Source organism: Athene cunicularia, assembly GCF_003259725.1.
Source record: "Athene cunicularia isolate RWA chromosome 5 unlocalized genomic scaffold, athCun1 chr5_part1, whole genome shotgun sequence".
NCBI classification, from domain to species: domain Eukaryota; kingdom Metazoa; phylum Chordata; class Aves; order Strigiformes; family Strigidae; genus Athene; species Athene cunicularia.
In genome coordinates, this window is record NW_020799101.1 from 3129003 (window position 1) to 3146783 (window position 17781).

Consider the following 17781-nt stretch of genomic DNA (forward strand, 5'->3'; position numbering starts at 1 on the left):
ATGAAATGTATTTATTGTGCAAACTCATTTAAGGAAAAAGCTGACTTTATTAGTTGGTCTCTGGAAAGCAGTCGGTGTTTCTGTGATCTGTTCTTCCACAGCTAAGGAAGAACAGGCTTAAGCAAGCACTCGCCAAAGGTGTGTTGCATAATTAGTGACGTGCAGTTTATCTAATTTATTCTTCTGTAGGAGCTTAAATACATTAGACATCGTCTGTCAGTCTGTACACAGGCACAGTGTGAAATATGCTGGTTTAATTTATTTAATTTTAACCAAAAATAAGTCCTAGAGCAGTCGAAGAATGCTTTTTTCCTTAGACACTAATAAAGTGAGCTGTATGTCCTGTATTATGGGGCTGTCTGTGTGAGCTGGGCCGTTTCCTTGCTGCTCTCTGACAGCCCAGTCAGTGTGAATGCAAATTCTGATCTCCTTCACCTTTCCACTCTGAATCACCATATGGAAAAGAGACATAGATTCCACCTGGCTTTAGAGTCATGGAAAGGAGCTATTATGAAATGGGGAAAAGGAATTTCTGAATGAGCAGCTTGAGGATTGACGTAATTGCAAGGCGCCGGGAGAGAGCCGACAGGAAGGAGGAGTCAAGTTAGAAAATGAGTAAAAACAAGAGTGTGTTTAGGAAAGCTTAGCTCTCCTTCCTTTCCTTTCTGGCCAGATGATGTTTTGCCATTACCATGTACAACTTCCTTCAAAGCAGATAACTAATTTATGCCAGAGAGACCAATTGAGATAATTGATTTCCAGTAATGCACGGCCATTTTATAAAATAATCTGGCTCTCCAATGCAGCAGATAATCTAACAAACAGAACATGGAAGTTTCCTCACATGGAAATAAACATGAAAGATAGTTTTGTCTGCAGATGGCAGAGATAACAGTGCTGAAATTAGTTCACACACCTGCTTAATATAATGCCTTTTCTCCTGATATCTCCAGTGATGGGTAATGAACACATCCTGCTCGTAATACTTTGTATTTTACCCGTGTGGTACAATCAGTCTGGCTTTCCTGGTGCTCACGTGAATGGAAACCATGGCTGCTTTGGACAGTACTGGTGTCTGGAGACATTCTCGGAAAATTTATAAATACCTGCTAAAAAAATAAATATGTTCTTTACAGATTTTGATGTTTTGAAGGGACAATACAATCTCTGCTCCTCTGCACTGGTTGTCACCCTTTCCAGCAGCTGAACTGGAGGGAGAGGAAAACCTGGGAGATCCCATCCAGGCACCAACAGCAGCAGGCATCCGGCACCGACTGTAGCAGGATGGGACAGTCTCCTCTGTCCCCTGTCCCAGTGCTCAGATCCTTGACCAGCACTGGCAGTCCATTCAGCTGGCTGAGCTGGGCATCCGTGCTGCCTTTCCCTCTGCGTGAAGCCCACAGACAGCAGGGTTTGTGTCCCCCTCGGTACCCAGCTGGGTGCTCTGGCTTCAGCTCCCATTTCTGCTCATGTGGGACGAGTAAGATGCTGGTGCCCTTCACCCTCGGAAGTGGGACTTGTCTGGGCTGTGGAGGTGGCACAGCTATTTCACCTAGGTTGGCTAGAGTCAGAAATGTTTAGATTTAATTCAATTTACAGATTTTTTTTCCTGCTTCTGCCATGAGTCACATCCTATAGAAGGTTCTCTCCACTGTCTTTTCTGTACAGCTGTAAAAAGAAAAAAAGTTTTGACTCAGCTGAGCAGGGTATTGGGAAACACCGTGGGAGAGGAGGTAGTTCCTATCGTAGACTTTACATGACACTTAGTGTGGCAGAGCTTAAAAAGAGCCCACAAGCCTGTGGCCCTTTGTCACTTGTCCATACTTACGTGCTGGGAAGATCTTAATGCTGGAAATGGTGTTTGGTGTGTGCAGCAAGAGGACTGACTGCTCTCAGAGGCCTTTATTTTTCAAGTTATTTGGTGATGTGTGCCCGGATCCTGGGTCTGTGTATTTGAAATGGGAAGTGTTTTTTTCCTGGAGGCCCCTGAGCAATGACATGGAGCAGGGGCTGGACTTTGAAGGGAGTTTGGTGCTGCTGGTCCCCGGCTGCTGTAGTCTGGTGGAGAATCTAGCTTTTCAGAGTGTTTGGGACTTTTGTTTTGCTAAAAAACCTCCAAGCATTGGGAAGAAAAGATCTTTGTCTTTCAACTGTGAGCAAAGAAGCTTGTAGTATATGTCGGAGAGCCACCAGAAATCCCCTAGCAACCAGGCTTAATGATCCTGATATTTTGTTGCAGGATCATAGGAAATCAGAAACTCGTACAAAAGCACTGCTGTTATTTAAAATACAAAGTTGCTTCTGGAAGCTTCTTTATTAAGAGGCCCAGAATGGGCAAACCCTATTCCTCTTGGTATTTATAGCTTGCCTTTTAGCATGTGCACACATAGTCCTTGTGCTTTCAAAGACGTGGACTGGCTGAACACTGATTTCCCGAGGTCAGGGTCTGAAACAGAGACTGGAGATTTAACTTGAGGCTACTGTGTTTGGAAAGTTGCAGGCTGAGCCAACAAACCGGGAAATTTTTGTAGAAATGTGGGGGAACTTTCCATCACATGCTCCCTTCCCGGCTGGCGAGGAGATGTCACATGGCTGTAGGTGAGCTGACTGGCATAATTAATCACCTTCGGCATCTCTTCCCTGTGCCGGCCGGGAAGTTTGGAGACAACGAAAGGAAAATTACTGGAGCTGGCCTGTGCTTTGCAAGCCCCAGGGCTGTCTGTGGATGACAGGCGTTAAAACTCAGCCTTCTCCTGTATTGCAGCAGGTATACAGAGCAGCCCAGATGGACTGTGAGGCTGTTAGAAGCTGTATAAAGTGTAATTGTCTCAGCTGTGCTGGCCTGGAGGATCACACACAGTGATAGGAATCTATCTGGCGTGCTGCAATTGCCAAGCGAGGACACGGTGACTGAACGCTGGGTCCCTGCCCGGCCCCTCCAAGGGCTCCTGTGGGGGACAGCGTCGTGCTTGTCCCTTCTCCCCTGTCCCGGCGTGGAGGTGAGACCCTCTTGTAAGGCTGTAGGAGCTCTACACAGCCTGGGCAGTGCTTGCCTCCGTGCCGAGGAGCAGCTCCGTGGGGAACCTCGCCCTTTGGAAGTGGGAGAGTGAGCAGTGCCTGTGTTTTATATCTGCTTTCCACTTGGGAGTAAGGAAGTGGCTTTTATCAGGATGGGCATGTGTCTTTGTGGCCTGGTTCCTGCTGGGGCTGTCTCAGGGGAGGCCGTTGATGAGGTCGATGGCAGAAGCAGCAGATTACGCTTCGAGCGTTAGCGCAGACTGCAGATGGAGCAGGACTCTGCTGTTGCTACAGAAACAGCCGTCACACAGGATGCATAAAGGCGGTGTCCTTTGATAGAGACAGGAGGTACTTAGACCCCTCAGTGTGAATGCTGCGTCCGTTTTTGAGAGAGGCTTCGGGAAGACCTGGTGGTCCAGAGGAGAGAAGTCAGATGCCTAGATGATGTGAGCAGCAAGGGATGACTGTGGGGCTTGGACCTTTCTTGTCTAGCCAAGAGAAGGCTAAGGGAGGTGTTATGGCCTGTGTTAAGGCTAAATGGAGGTGTTACGGCAGTCTTTGTGCATGGAAGAAGTTGTTGCAGCCAAGAAGAGAGTGATCTAGATGTTCTCCACGTCAACTCTTGTAGGACAAAAAGTAATGGGTGTGTTTTATCAAGGGAGATTCTGGCAGGGAACTCTCTGCCTGCCAGGAGCACGTGGACGGGTGGCCCCAAAGTGGCCTAGAGCCTGCAGTAAGATGTCTGAGGACAGGTTTGACAGACATCTGCTCTGAACGATGCTGTTTTAGGATGGATATTTGGGTTAGCTGACCTCTTACCACTCTGTCCAGCCCTGCTGTCTGTGATTCTGAACTTTGCAGAAGAAGGAACCTAACAGCTTTTTTTTTTTATACTCGTTTACGCAGGTAGTTTTGCAGAGAAGACTTACGAGTGGAGCTCAGAGGAGGAGGAGTCCGTGAGGAAGGCAGGACCAGTGCAAGTCCTTATTGTCAAAGATGACCATTCCTTTGAACTGGATGAAGCCGCACTGAACCGCATCCTCCTCTCAGAGGCTGTCAGAGATAAAGAGGTTGTGGCTGTGTCTGTTGCTGGAGCTTTTAGAAAAGGAAAATCATTCCTGATGGACTTCATGCTGCGGTACATGTACAATAAGGTATGGCTCCAGCTCAGGTGGCTCTTCCCAGGGGTAGGGTGCTGCTGCTCCTGGCTCCCATGTACCACCCAGGGATGAGCTCTAGGCTTGGTGCTCTAAGAATGCTCAAGCCTCTCATCAGCATGGGCTTTCAAAAATAAAATAGAGAATAGAGAAGAAAATAGAGGAGATCCTTCTAGAGCCCTGTGCACCAGTGGGTCTCTGGTCACTCCTGACTTTGGAGCAGAGATGTTCACATTTTCTACCATGTAGAAAACCTCTCTTATAGGGGCCGTCCCGCTCCAGCACTGGGGTGGAGGCCGCACAGAGGAAAAATCTAAACCCAAAGTGAGGTGAAAACTCCAGCAACAACTTCTGTTCCTACCTGCAGGAAGCAGTGGACTGGGTGGAGATTATAACGAGCCTCTGACTGGTTTCTCCTGGAGGGGAGGGTCTGAGCGGGAGACAACTGGCATCCAGATATGGAGTGAGGTTTTCCTGGTGGACAAGCCTGATGGTAAAAAGGTGTGTGCTTCTCTGTTGCTGATCAGCTCATTTTTCTTTCCCAGCTTTTGTAATACTCTCCTGCCTTGCCTTAAGTGACCCAATGCCTGTGCAAGTTTAGAGAAGGTCTTTAATACCATATTCCTAATTTAGCATGAATGGGTTTAATGTCATGAGTTGATACGATGTCATGGTGTCCCTGCTATAATGTCTCAGTGTCCTTCTTAACTCTGGGCATCCCAGAGTTTATTTCTTTGCTATTTGCAGGAATCTTGAATCTGAGATCCTTGCTAACTACTCCCTTTCCTAGAGCAATAGCAGTAAGGTGGAGTGTCTTCATTCAGGGTGATCAAATACAATGCAAAGAGGATTTTGGAGCATCCTGCAAATTCAACTTACAGCCAGGAATATTTGTATTCACCTCCGCCTTAATGAAGTGCCCAGCACCAGTGACCCTGAATTATTCACAGTGTGATTTCTGATTCTGGCTGAATGTGTTTTGGGTTAAGGAGCTGTGATAAGCTGCCACATTTGGTTTCTGTGATGTGAAGCTAATGCAGACTTGGGAAGAGACCCATCTGCACTGACAGCAAGTATTTGAGGAGCAAAGCAGTCCCCTCCCCTCATTTTGCTGCCTGCTGGAGGCATCGTGCCGTCAGGAGTGACTGGGGATGCTCTTTTCCTTTGTCCTTCACCAATTCTAAGTCAGAGGCAGGAGCAGTGAGGTTCCCAGCACAATAATGCAGCTGACATTTACCCCCAGTTCACCCCTTTAGCATTTGAGAGTGGTTTTGCTTGGACGCAGATGCTGCACGGGTGCAGCCAAGGTGACATGGAGCTTTCTGCCTCTCAGGTTGCAGTGTTGCTGATGGACACGCAGGGGACCTTTGACAGCCAGTCCACCCTGAGGGATTCAGCCACCGTGTTTGCCCTTAGCACAATGATCAGCTCGATACAGGTAAGAAGGGGGATGTCTCTAGGAGTCACTTCCTAAAAGACAGTGACAAAAACCCAGTAGCTTGGCACCAGCCTAACACAACAGCTAGGCAGGGCCTTTGGTGGCAGAGACAAAGGCCAGTGTGTTTGCTGCACTGAGTGAAGATTCAGACATGCCTCCATCATCACAGGCAACAGTCTCTTCACTTCATCTTACCCCAAGAGCAGGAGCAGCAGCTGCTGCACCCCTTTGGTTCCAGCTACAAAGAGAAAAGGACCTTGGTCTGGGGAACAGGGTGTGCTTTTGTCTTGGTGCCACTGGAGAAACCTCTGGGCTAGAGATTTTCACACACCAGTGTCATGATGAAAGTATTAACATGGTAATGATTTAACAGGAAATTTAGATTTATTAACAACTAACAGCACTTGATCATTACCAAATAATTTAGAAAATGTTATAAAGTACAAACACACAGAGAGGCAAAAGTATTTGGATCCAGTAGAATGAAGTATGTACCTGCACACACCAGTAAGCAGAGAAAGAGTGAGTGAAAGAGAAGCTAGCTCAAAGTGAAATTTCCCGCCTCTTGAGTTTAGAGTAAATACTCACAGTGCCTTGGCATTCCTCAGCAGGTGATAGTTGAGACTTGAGGGGGTTGACTCGCCCCGGCCTTCCCTCAGCTCTGGCAGCAGACCACACGTTAAGTGTTTTGATACCTGAGAGGCATCCCAGCTCAGGGGAGATGCTGGTCACAGCCCACTGTGATCCAGGAGAGCTCAAAGGGTCTCCCTTGTGGTCACAATTTATAGGGTCCAAGCTAATTGACTTTTGTCAGATACCTTTTGCTCACGCCCAGCTCAACAATGAAGTATTTTAGTGCCTTCCAGCAGTTGCACAAGAACTTGACGAATGTGCAACTCTGTTTTTGTTCCCATCTGACCCCATCCCAGGCACAGGTGTGCCAGGCCCTTGGGAGATGATGGGCTGTTAGAACACTTTAGAGCAATAAGGAGGGCAGGAGCCAGGCTTGTTAAGGGGGTTTAGAAGTCCTTGTCTCCACAGGTTGGAGTATAGCTCAGGGGAGGTGGATGGAATCACACCTAGCACCAAGCAGCCTGACAAGGATGGGTGAGGATTGCACCACCACAGCCAGTAGCCATGTAGCCTGCTTGGGTGTTCCTTCCTCCTGTACAGCCTTTGCTCTTGGAAGGCAGTATGAATGGGATGGAAGCTGTGTCTTGGTGCAGAGCTCAGCACGTCATAAAAATGGGGAAGAAGGAACATTATTTGGACCTAACAGGCTTCCAGGCTGGCGTGTGGCAGCCCTTGCTGCTCCTCTGCTGGAGTGTTCTGTTGTGCAGAGAGGAGCAGTGCCTGTCTGTCTGTCAGTGGGAGTCTGTCCAGCAGTACAGCTGTGCTTGGAGATTGTCTTGTACCAGCACCATGGGCCAGCCAGGACTTTGGCTGTGTCCCCATGGTAGTGTCATAGGCTTTAACCACACCGACCCATGTGTTGGCCCCAAGGATGGGCTGTTGAGTTGCTCAGAAGCTTTTGTTTTAAATGCAGGTTTACAACTTGTCACAGAACGTGCAGGAGGATGATCTGCAGCACTTGCAGGTAAGACCCTTGTCCCTGCTGCTCCTCGTCACTGAGCTGCTGGACTATGTCCTGCGCTGGCAAGCCGCGTTGCTCCGAAAAGGCACTTTCACATTGGTAGCCACAAAATATTTTGCAGTTTCCCAGCTCTCATTTTGGTCAGAGGCAGGGAGGAACAGCTGTTTGGGGTTGAGATCTGTCTCACCTACCCTCTTGTAGCGTGGCTCTTGAGGGCCTGGGTCCTTTGGCAGGGCAGTCAGTGGGACGCTTGCCAGGAAGGACTGTTCCTGTCTCTGGGGCACGTCTCTTCCTCGAGGCTGATGGCCTGTGGAGCTGGAAAGGTCCTATGGCTGTGCTTCATGCTTCAGTGAGTGGCTGGAGGGCACAGAGAGGCTGAAAGAGCCAAGGCTGGTAAGTCAGGAGGCAAAAGTGACTGAGAGGGGAGGTGGTGACTGTCTCAGCTGTGTCTGAGGCTGCTGCAAAGTGGAGATCGTTACCTTTTCTTAAATCCACAGTGCAAGGACAAGTTGTCACAGGTGCTGCTGCAGTTGGAGAGAGTTAAGTTGACTTTCTAATGGTGAGGTTAGAGAAACATCAAACAGACTTGTGTAGGGCAGGTGTAGAGTACCCATCACAGCCCATCTTGGTGTGGAGCACCTGTCACAGGTCTGCCAGGAACAGTTTGGATACAGCTCACAGCCTGTGTGTCCTTCCATGGGATTATACAGGGTTCCTCGGGGAGCAGAGACCCATCAGAGCCAGGACTGATCCATGGGGCTGGAAACATGCAGTGACTTGAAGCAGGGGGCTGAAGTGCCTGGTAATAGGGAGGGAACCAGGGGAGTTACCCATGTCTTGGCTGTACTCCTGATACTGTGAGCATCCGTCTGCTGCTCCATGAGCAGTGGTAGTAAAAGGGCTCATTTGAAGTGATGGGGAAGCTGAAGGCAGAAGGTGCACTGTTCACCCTGTAGGATGGGATCTTTGCATTGTTAGGAGAAGCCCAAAGAAGTTAGGAACTGCTTTATAAGCCTGGGTATTGACTTCTGGTGCTGGTCCATACCGATCACCCTAAGGGTAATTACTATTGGAGACAAGCAACTAATGGGATTTTTGTGGCACAGGTGTCCTGACGATTTCCTGTTATTACCTCTGGCTTTCTCTTCTGTTTAGGTGATTGATAGGTAGGTTTTTCCAGGAGCTTAAGAAAAAGGAAAGAAAGACAAAAGTCCAGATGGAAAAAATCAGCATTTGAAGACTGTATCATTTCAGTCAGTAAATATTTTTAATAATCATACCTTTTTAACACTGAACTTACCCCATGCAACTTTCACTTTGGATCTTAAGTCATTATTGTTTAACATGTTGACCCATTTCTAGGCATCTGTGAAATACATTATTGTGCCTTCAGTTAGAAATTAAAGTCCTGAGAGGCTGGAGAGCCTTCAAATCTTGGTGGTATGTTGATCTTACAGTCTTTGCACAGTGGGGGTTTGCAGGGAAAGGACTTAATTCTGAATTCTGCTTCTTACTGGAGTGTTTAAAGAGAGCAGGGCTCCAGCAGTCCCCTGTAGCCCGTGAAGTTTCTGGTTGGTATGAGAGCAACAGCAAGCAGCTGGCTTGAGCCGTTTTTCACAGATTTAGCAGCCAAAAAGTCTAGGCTGAGATCTTTCACCTGAGAGCTCAGCATGGTTCTCCGTAACAGCTCTCTGTGCCTCAGATGTGAGCTGAAATCACACAGCCAGCCAGTTTCTGCTCCAGCTCCTCAAATGCTGTTGTTAGCCCCAAGTCAACAACCTCCTCGTGCTGCACGTGCCCAGGTGGCCTGCAGCCTGGCCATGTGGCCCGCAGCCTGGCTGTGCAGCCGGACAAGCTAACAGTCCTGTTGTTCTCTGCTTCTTTTTCCAGCTTTTCACCGAGTACGGCCGGCTGGCCATGGAGGAGACATTCCTGAAACCTTTCCAGGTGAGTCCAAGGGTCCTGGCCAGCTGGTGGCCCGCTGGCTGGAGATGGCTTGGCCCCGAGCCGGGTGGCTTCACCACGAGGTGTCACTGCAGTTTGCAGGATGGGAGGAGATGGGGATGCCTGAGGACTGGCTCAGCTGCACGGAGGAAAAAGCATTGTGCTCCCTTGCCTCCAAAGAGCCTTCCAAATACATCCGAAATCCCTCTTTCTTTCCTCTCTGAACCCCTGCCATCCCCAGAGCTCTGCCCTGTCTTGACAGATGTCCTGCCAGGCTTGGAAAGCAGGTTTTGCAGAGGGTTTGTCTACCCGGGGACTCTGCCCAGCCTTTGCTCTGAGAGGCTTGAACCCGCTTGCCCTGGGAATCCCTGCTCCTGGCGAAATGAAAGGACGAGGATTAGCTCAGAGCTCTTGTGAGTGACAGCAGAGCTGTGGGAAGGCTTGCTTTAAGTGGGGTTTTAACTTCAAATGAGTGACATCTGTTCACCCTGCTGCTTTCCAACCTGTGAAAAGCTGGCGTTCCAAAAAAATAAAAGGGAGAGTGTCGGGCAGATGCCAGCTTGCTCTGGACACCAGAGCTGTGAGCAGCTCCAGGGTGGAGGGATAGTTGGCTGTGACAGCCCCTTCCAGGAGGAGAGGGAATATGAGTGAAAAGAGACAAAGCTGAAGGTACCCATGGCATGGCTGGGGCAGCTCGCTAAAGCTCCAGTCCTTTAACAGATCCAGTCTTTGATGTCTTTGATCATGGCTGCACTGAATCCTGGGAGGATGGGAAGGTGGTTGAACAGGTTTCAAAGCTTTTGAGGGTCTGTGGGACCAGATGTGAGGCAGGGAGAGGGCCTAAGGGGATAGAGGGAGCCATGCTGTGAGGTCTCCCCATGTCCCCAGGCCACAGTGGAGCTGCCGGGCTCTTTGCAGGATCAGGGTGGTAAACTGAAGGAAAACACCTTCTGTGAGGCTCTGGCCTTACCCTGTACAAGTCGTTCCTTTAACCAGATGCTCTTTGGCACTCCCAATGGCTCGGTCCAACTTCCAGCTGGCATCCCTGGTAAGTTAGGTGGTAGCTGGGTGGGGGCTTGTGAGCTTCCCAAAGTGAAAAACGGCAGAGAGCAGAACATGCTGTAAAAATGCAAATATTGATTGGGAACAGGTTACAGCTATTTTACTTTTGCCTTCCAACCTAAAAAGAGAACTGCTCTCCTCACCACCATCCTGGAAGGCCTAAGGGGTTTATAGGGTGTCTGTGGTCAGGAAGTGGAAATAAAATTAAAAGGTTGAAAAATACAAGAAACAGACAAATTGAGATTTTGGGGAGCTTTGAGGATATATCGGATGCTGTCATGGGCAGATGACTGATAAACGATGTTAGAAAGCTGCCAGTAGAAACATACTACTTGTAGTAGCAAGAGCTAGGAGAAAATTGTAACGTAGTACTCAGAAAAGCCAGACATTAAACAAATATTTCTGTTCCTCATTTAAAAACTATAAGGATATCTAGCCAAATATTTCAGTGAAAGTGAAATACTTCCTACTCCATCAGTAAGGAGGAGGCTGTAAGGGGGAACTTTTAAATATGTTTAAATCATTAGGACTGGATATAGGCCCTGATTTTACCAAAAACTGTAATTGCTGTCAAGTCACACAGTCTTGTGGATAGCAAGTCTTGTCAAACTATCCCGTTATCAATTTTTAAAAGACTGTGAATTTGTTTGATAAAGGTAACTATCACCATGGTATGTTGCTTTCTGTAAGCCTTATCTCCCTATGATGCAGATTAAAAGCAAGTGAACAACATACCAAATCTGCATTGTCTGGTTTAATCCATTGTAAATGGATTAAAAACCTCATTAACTGGTAGATGAACTAATTTTAATTGGGAATCATCATCCTTCAGAAGTGTTTCCTTGGGGCTCCCCCTCAAGGTCTCTCTGATTCACTGTCTTCATTAATGATCTGGGGAAAAATACCAAACGACTGGTGATAACCCTGTCAATGTGCCAGAACTTGGTGGAAGGATCGATGGTGATGTGGCCAGGTGAGCAACAGAGATCCATGGGCAGGGCCACCTTCCCCCAGCCCAGGTTGCCCAAAGCCCCGTCCAACCTGGCCTTGAACCCTTCCAGGGAGGGGGCAGCCACAGCTTCTCCGGGCAGCCTGTGCCAGGGCCTCACCCCCCTCACAGGGAGGAATTTCTTCCTTACATCTCATCTAAATCTCCCCTCTGTCAGTTTAAACCCCCTTTTCCAGCAGGGAGGACAAGGCAGTGTGCAGAGCTGAGGCTGGGCTAAGTCAGGCTGGCACCGAGGAGCACACTGTTAATGAGGGGGCAATTTAAGGGTTAGGGTGGCCTAAGGAGAGATGCAGGGGCTTCTCTGGGAGCTGCAGGCTTTAAACTGAGACAGCTGTCTTTGCAGAAGATAATATACAGCTTGAGTTTCTTGGGTGAGGTTCCAGGCCTGTAAATCAAACAAGCTGAACCTCTTTTGTTATTAAAATATACAAATCTACAAAGGAGGCTTTGGAAGGCTCCTATAGGAAAATGCTGCCAAGCAGGGAGTGTAGAGAAAGCCTTGATAGCGAGGCAGTTGCATTGATCCTGCTGGAAGGGAAGAAATATTTGGCAGTGGAAAATTAACACTTCCTCTCCATGGTGTGTCCTTGCTGAATCTGCCCCACGAGCCCTCACCAGACCCTGGTCCTGGTCGTGATGCCCTTGCAAAGGCTGCGTGTGGTGTCTGGCAGTTTGGGCTGAGGGTGGCTGAGGCGTGGCAAAGACAGCATGTCTAGAACAATTTCGCTTAAGAAAAAAAGAAAATAATTGCAGAGTCAAACAGCGAGAGGCATGCAGAATGTGTTTGTGGAAAAGTCCTAAACATGGACATGTCCATCTCATGATCTTAGAACAGAATGTCCTGAAAGAGCTAACTGGGTGCAGTTGCTGTGGCTTGTCATGCAGCTAGGAATGACCAGCTCACTCTTCTCTCTTCTTTTTTTTTTTTTTTTTTTTTTCCTTCCCTGATGTTTTATAGAAGAGAAATAAGGAGGGGAAATATTTTCCCTCTCTCCACTGTATCTTTGTTCTAAACATAGACAATTTGTAGGGAAATTCCGACGAAATGGATTCCACTTGCTGACCTGCTTATTCATGTGCCTGAGAGGAACCCTGGCAGCCCTGCCAAGCCCTCCTGGGCTTCAGCATTCAGGCCTTCCCCCTCCAAACTGTGTATTTGTTACATGGGACATAGGTCCCTTGCACAGATGAGACACTGGAGACGGGATTTTTTCTGAAAACCGTTTTTTTCTAAAGATTAAAAGTTGACTGTACTGGTATTTATTTATTTATTGCATAGGAACTTTGAATGCCTCAATAAAGATTACAAAAGCCAGTGATTTCTTATTCACCCTCGTTATCCTGCATCTGCTTCTCATTAAAAGTCTGTCTGGAAGGCTGCCCAGTGAAAAATGTTGAAAAAATGAGCCTGTAAAATTCCCATAGGATGGAACTAAATGTGGCTGGAATTAGGGAGCTCATTGCCTTTTGTCCTGGTTAGCAAAAATCTCTTTCTTGTTTTGCAGTTTAACTGACTGATGCTATTCTTCAAGCTAGGGAATCAAACTGTGGCCCAGCAAACAGTCGTACAGCAGTCCTGGGTCTGCTCCCTCCTTCCCCTTGTAGGACACAGCCACCCGTGCAGCGAGTCTGCACGGTCTCAGCACTGGGGTGGCCTTGCACAAAGAGGTGTTTCCACCAGGAAAGGCGTGAGATGCTACTGGAGCTGGGCAGAGACTCAGGCCTGGGTCTTGTTGTGGCACAAAGATGGGGACGAGGGTGCTGTGAGGGGTTCTGTCACTGCTGCAGGCTCCGAGCAGGGGAAGGAGGCCCTGAACTCCCTTGTGAGCCCCTTTCTGATAATGTACAGCAGAGTTAGATGTCTCCTGTAGCCAGTCCTGGTCCTGCGATTAGCAGCAGAGTGATGCCCTGAGAGGTGAGTTTTTCCGAGTTGGAGCAGCTGGTAACTTTGACTCAGTGGCACTGACCCAGTTGTGTTTCTGTCTCCTTTTTCTAGTCCCTTATATTCCGCGGCTGAAGGTGTGTTCTCTCTCCTCTGGGTTCACTGAATGAGCAGTTCTAAGCCTGGAGGGGCACTCTCATGGGTGACAGAGGGTGAAGAGCCTAATCTGCATCATACGCTGCCATCACCTGTGTGGGTTTTTTGGGCCCCTCACCCCAAAAAGGCCATTGAACGACTGGAGTGTGTCCAGAGAAGGGCAACGGAGCTGGGGCAGGGTCTGGAGCACAGGTCTGCTGGGGAGCGGCTGGGGGAACTGGGGGGGTTCAGTCTGGAGAAGAGGAGGCTGAGGGGAGACCTCCTGGCCCTCGGCAACTCCCTGCCAGGAGGGGGCAGAGAGGGGGGATGAGTCTCTGGAGCCAAGGCCCCAGCGCCAGGCCCCGAGGGAATGGCCTCAAGCTGCCCAGGGCAGGGTCAGGCTGGCTCTGAGGAAGGATTTCTGTGCAGAAGGGGCTGTTGGGCGTTGGAATGGGCTGCCCAGGGCAGGGGGGAGTCCCCGGGATCCCTGGAGGGGTTGAAGAGTCGGGCTGAGCCAGCGCTGAGGGATCTGGGGGAGTTGGGAACAGTCAGGGGGAGGGTCATGGTTGGACTGGAGGAGCTGCAAGGGCTTTTCCAATCGAGGTGATTCTGGGATTCAGTGATGGAAAGTGCACAGGGCACGAGGGTGGGACCTTGATCTGGGGGACAGTGGGCACTGGAGAGCGTAATCCTGGGCAGGGAGCAGGGACTGGGGTGCAGAGCACTGGCACCAGTGAGAGGGTTCAGCTGGGTGGCCACAGTTAGGTGTGAACTGCAGCGTACAGAGACGCTGGTTACGGTCACACATATCCAGTGCCTTAAAATCCCAGAAGAGGCATTTTAGGAGACTGAATTTCCTTGCCATGTTCAGTGGAGGGCTGAGGCTGCCTGTGCTAGGCCTGAGCCCAGGCTCCCTGGGGCTCTCTTGCTGGGAGAGGCATGGAGATGGGAGCCAGCAGATTCCCTAGAGATCAGGAACAATGTGTTAGTAACAGGTAGTTGTCCAGTAGAACTGATAGGCGAGGGCTACGCTGGGATTAATCAGGAAATGCATAGGCAATTTGGTAGTCAAGAGACCTAATTAAAGGGAAGACAAGAAAGGCCCTAGTGGGAAATCCCAAATATTTTTGTATTCCAGTCATACACGGACACGCACATTTTCCAAACGATAATAACATGCCCCAGGCATGTGGTCAGAGCTACGTTGGTTCCTTGGTTGCTGGAAGAGCCTTGTTTTTCTCTTCGCTCGGGGTATCTCTACGGGATGTCCTTCTCTGTTGCTTTTCCCACTTCAAGCAGCCACAGCGTGGAATACTCCGTGCTCCTGCCAGCACTGCTGGCCCAGCGTTATGGGTGTCCCCATCAAAAGGAACCCCCCTGACCCCAAACTGGGCTCTTGCAGGTCTCGGGAAATCAGCACGAAGAGCTGCAGAACGTCAGAAAGCACATTCATTCCTGCTTCACCAAAATCTCCTGCTTCCTCTTACCTCACCCGGGCCTGAAAGTTGCCACCAACCCTAATTTCGATGGAAAACTGAAAGGTATGAAGACAAAGGTCTTGTTTTTAAGTGGATACTTTAGATGCCCTGGCGGACTGTCCCGCTGGTTCCTGAAACCTCTACAAGTATTTTCCATGCTAAAACTTCTGGGAGAGCAGCTGGATCCTCCTCCCAGTGATGTAGACAGGCTCAGCTCATTCTTCCAAGTCCAGCAGCTGCCTGTTCATTGCCAGGTGCTTTTAACTCAGGAGGGAGGTGGAGGCTGAAAAGGTGTGGGAGGCCAAAAGGGTCTTGGAGCCGCTGGTAATAAGCACTTTCAGGACAGGTGATGGATAGGCAGGGCTGAGATAGGGAGTTTATGGACACGGTGTTAAGCCTGCAGTTAACTCCTGTTCCTCACTGGCAGTTCAGCCCAGATGCAGAGTGGTGCAGACTGGTTGCTGCAAGGCAGACTGGTGCTTGTGGAGGGTGGAAGACTGGTTACGTGTGCTCTCAAGGGAATTTTATTTCACTTTGAAAAGTTTCCAAGGAATATTTAATCTTCCTGACTTATCTGATCAGTGGTTTCCCTACAGGGCAGACTTAGTTCAACAGGTAAAAAAAAAAAAAAGGAGGAAGGAAAAAAAGCTGTGGTAAATTCTCCACCCTGAAAGGAGCCACATACTGTGGAATTTTTCAGTTGTTTGCTGTGAACCAACTGCTTACCAACATCTCTGGTTACAGGCTGCTTGCAATCTTAGCAGTATAGAAAGTAGCCCATTAGTCACTTGAAATATAATAAATTAACAGACAGGAAGAGGTTACTTTTTTTTTTCTGGTTTTATCTGACTGGTGATCAGACTTGTTCTGGCAAACTCCATGCTAACCAGCAAGCAGGACAGCGAGGCCGGGCGGGGGAGGCACCCTGATGGAAACGGAGCTGATCTCTGCTACTTCCCCCCTTAATTTCAGGTGCTGAGTAGTACTGAAGTAGTGGTGTGTCCAGAACTGGCACAGGAGTTGTCAGTGGCTTCTTGATACCGGTTTTCTTTTTCCCTCAGAGCCATATGCAGCTTTTTTAGTGCTCTGGTGGAAGAAATGTGGGAAAACTTCCCCTCTCTAATTACCTCCCAAATGTCTGGGTGTTGGATTGGTTTTGTTCTGTCTCTGGCCTTGTACAGTTTAATTTAAATGGCAATAAATATATGTGGGACACTATGAAGCTGTAAGAATGCATGCTAGTAGATGAGTCAGCCTCTGATAAAGTGACACAAGCAACCCATGGGCCCCAGCTCTGTGCTCTGGCAAAGGGGACAGGCTGGTGGGAGCAGCAATTGTGTCCATTCCTGGTCCCTGCACCAAGGGCTGTCTGATGGTGCAGTGTAAATGCACAGTCACTCACAGCAGTCCTTGGTGTAGCTGTACCAAGCGCCTAATAGTTTGCAAAAGCTTTAAAATGCTTTGCAATGAGAATTTTGTGTATGGGTTCATAGAGAACTAAGAACTCAGCACAAAAAGTCTTACCTGCTGGCTCAGGAGATGGCAGAGGTGAGAACCAGAGAGCCCTGGCAGAAGATTTCCACTACGGGTGCCATGGAGCAGAGCAGAGGGAAGACACAACACGTGTCTGTGCGCTGTACACTCAAGGTCATGATTTACAAATTGTGTGTGTCTAGGCAAGAAGATGCCACGCTCTGGCTGTCGGCACTGCGTGCACATTACCAGTGTCATCAGCAAGAGCAGTTGTGTTTTGTTTTTTTTTTCCCCATGCAGTCACTTTTTTTTTTTTCCACAAGTATTTTTGAGACCATGAAGCTGTGTTTTGGATATGTGCACAGCTGTATATTCTGCCCACGGGTTAAGGAACTACTTAATTGGGGCCACAATCATTTCTGAGTGCTCACATCACTAAATTACAGGGTGTCTGAGCCTCTGGCTTGACTCTGCTGCTCTTGTTTCACGTGAGTGCACTGAAGCACACTGAGCTGGTGCTGATGACATGGGGTTTTATTTCCAGAAATAGACGATGAGTTCATCAAGAACTTGAAGATTTTGATTCCTTGGCTTCTTAGTCCTGAGAGCCTGGATGTTAAGGAGATCAATGGAAACCATATCACCTGTCGAGGCCTTGTGGAGTATTTTAAGGTATTGACTTATTTAAGAGAAATTTGGCTTATTAATCTGAGGCATGCTTCCACTTTTGCTGTAATTAAATGGGAAAGCAGCAGCAGACAAGCCACCTGGAGGAAATGTTCTTGGTCTAGCTAATAGTCCTGGCTCCCATTGCTGCAGAGAGCAAACACCTTGTACTCAGGTATTTGGTCATGCACTAAGCACAAGAAGTGGGCAGGGCTGTTTCCCCCCTCCTCCCTGGAGAACTGAAGACCAGGGGAAAGTAGACTGAGGGCTGTATTCCTGTTGCCTTTGGAAAATGCTTATTTTTGTTGTCATGACTACTGGGACATTTTCATGCAAGACATCAGTGAGTAATTCTCACCACCTACTCTCCAGGGCTACCTGACTCTGGCTCCTTCTCCTTCAGTGGAGGATGGAGGTAGGTGCAAAGCTGATGGTAGAGATATTTAGTGTAAGTGGTGGAGTGAGAGCCTTGAGTGCCTGACCCAGGCCACCCAAGGAGTCAACCTCGAGCCATGTTACGTAGCGTTTTCTGACAGAGCATCCCCTGCCAAAGCCATCTTCTGCCAGGAATGTCCTCCTCTTGTGTGCTTTTAACATCCTGTGAAAGCTGTGTCTGGAACTGGGTGGGGGTGTTTGCGTGTCGCTCATGTATGCCCAATTCAATGTGATTTCATTTTCTGTGCACTATTTTGCAGGCGTACATAAAGATCTACCAAGGGGAAGAATTGCCACACCCCAAGTCGATGCTGCAGGTACGTGAGTGTGAGCTGGTGGGCATTCACACGCTGTAATTGCCATCGATTTCCAGTTAATTGTCAAGAGATGTCCAGCTAGTGCAGCACATTGGGTCTTCTGTGATTTTATTCCAAATGCCTTAGTGTAACAACCCAAGAAACAGCCCTTTTGGAATGATTTGGCACGGCTC

At 48.7% G+C, this 17781-nt stretch overlaps 1 protein-coding gene across 1 annotated transcript in view; it reads left to right on the forward strand.

Moving 5' to 3' along the window:
* Positions 1-1470: 1470 nt before the first annotated feature.
* ATL1 (atlastin GTPase 1) overlaps positions 1471-17781 on the forward strand; it is a 21231-nt gene continuing 4920 nt past the window's right edge. The window contains 12 exon segments of the mRNA XM_026849173.1: positions 1471-1510; positions 3925-4172; positions 4543-4555; positions 4558-4676; positions 5509-5613; positions 7160-7210; positions 9098-9154; positions 13219-13234; positions 14378-14442; positions 14642-14780; positions 16735-16862; positions 17552-17608. Of these exon segments, the coding sequence (XP_026704974.1) occupies positions 1486-1510; positions 3925-4172; positions 4543-4555; positions 4558-4676; positions 5509-5613; positions 7160-7210; positions 9098-9154; positions 13219-13234; positions 14378-14442; positions 14642-14780; positions 16735-16862; positions 17552-17608 (1023 nt within the window). The 5' untranslated portion in view covers positions 1471-1485.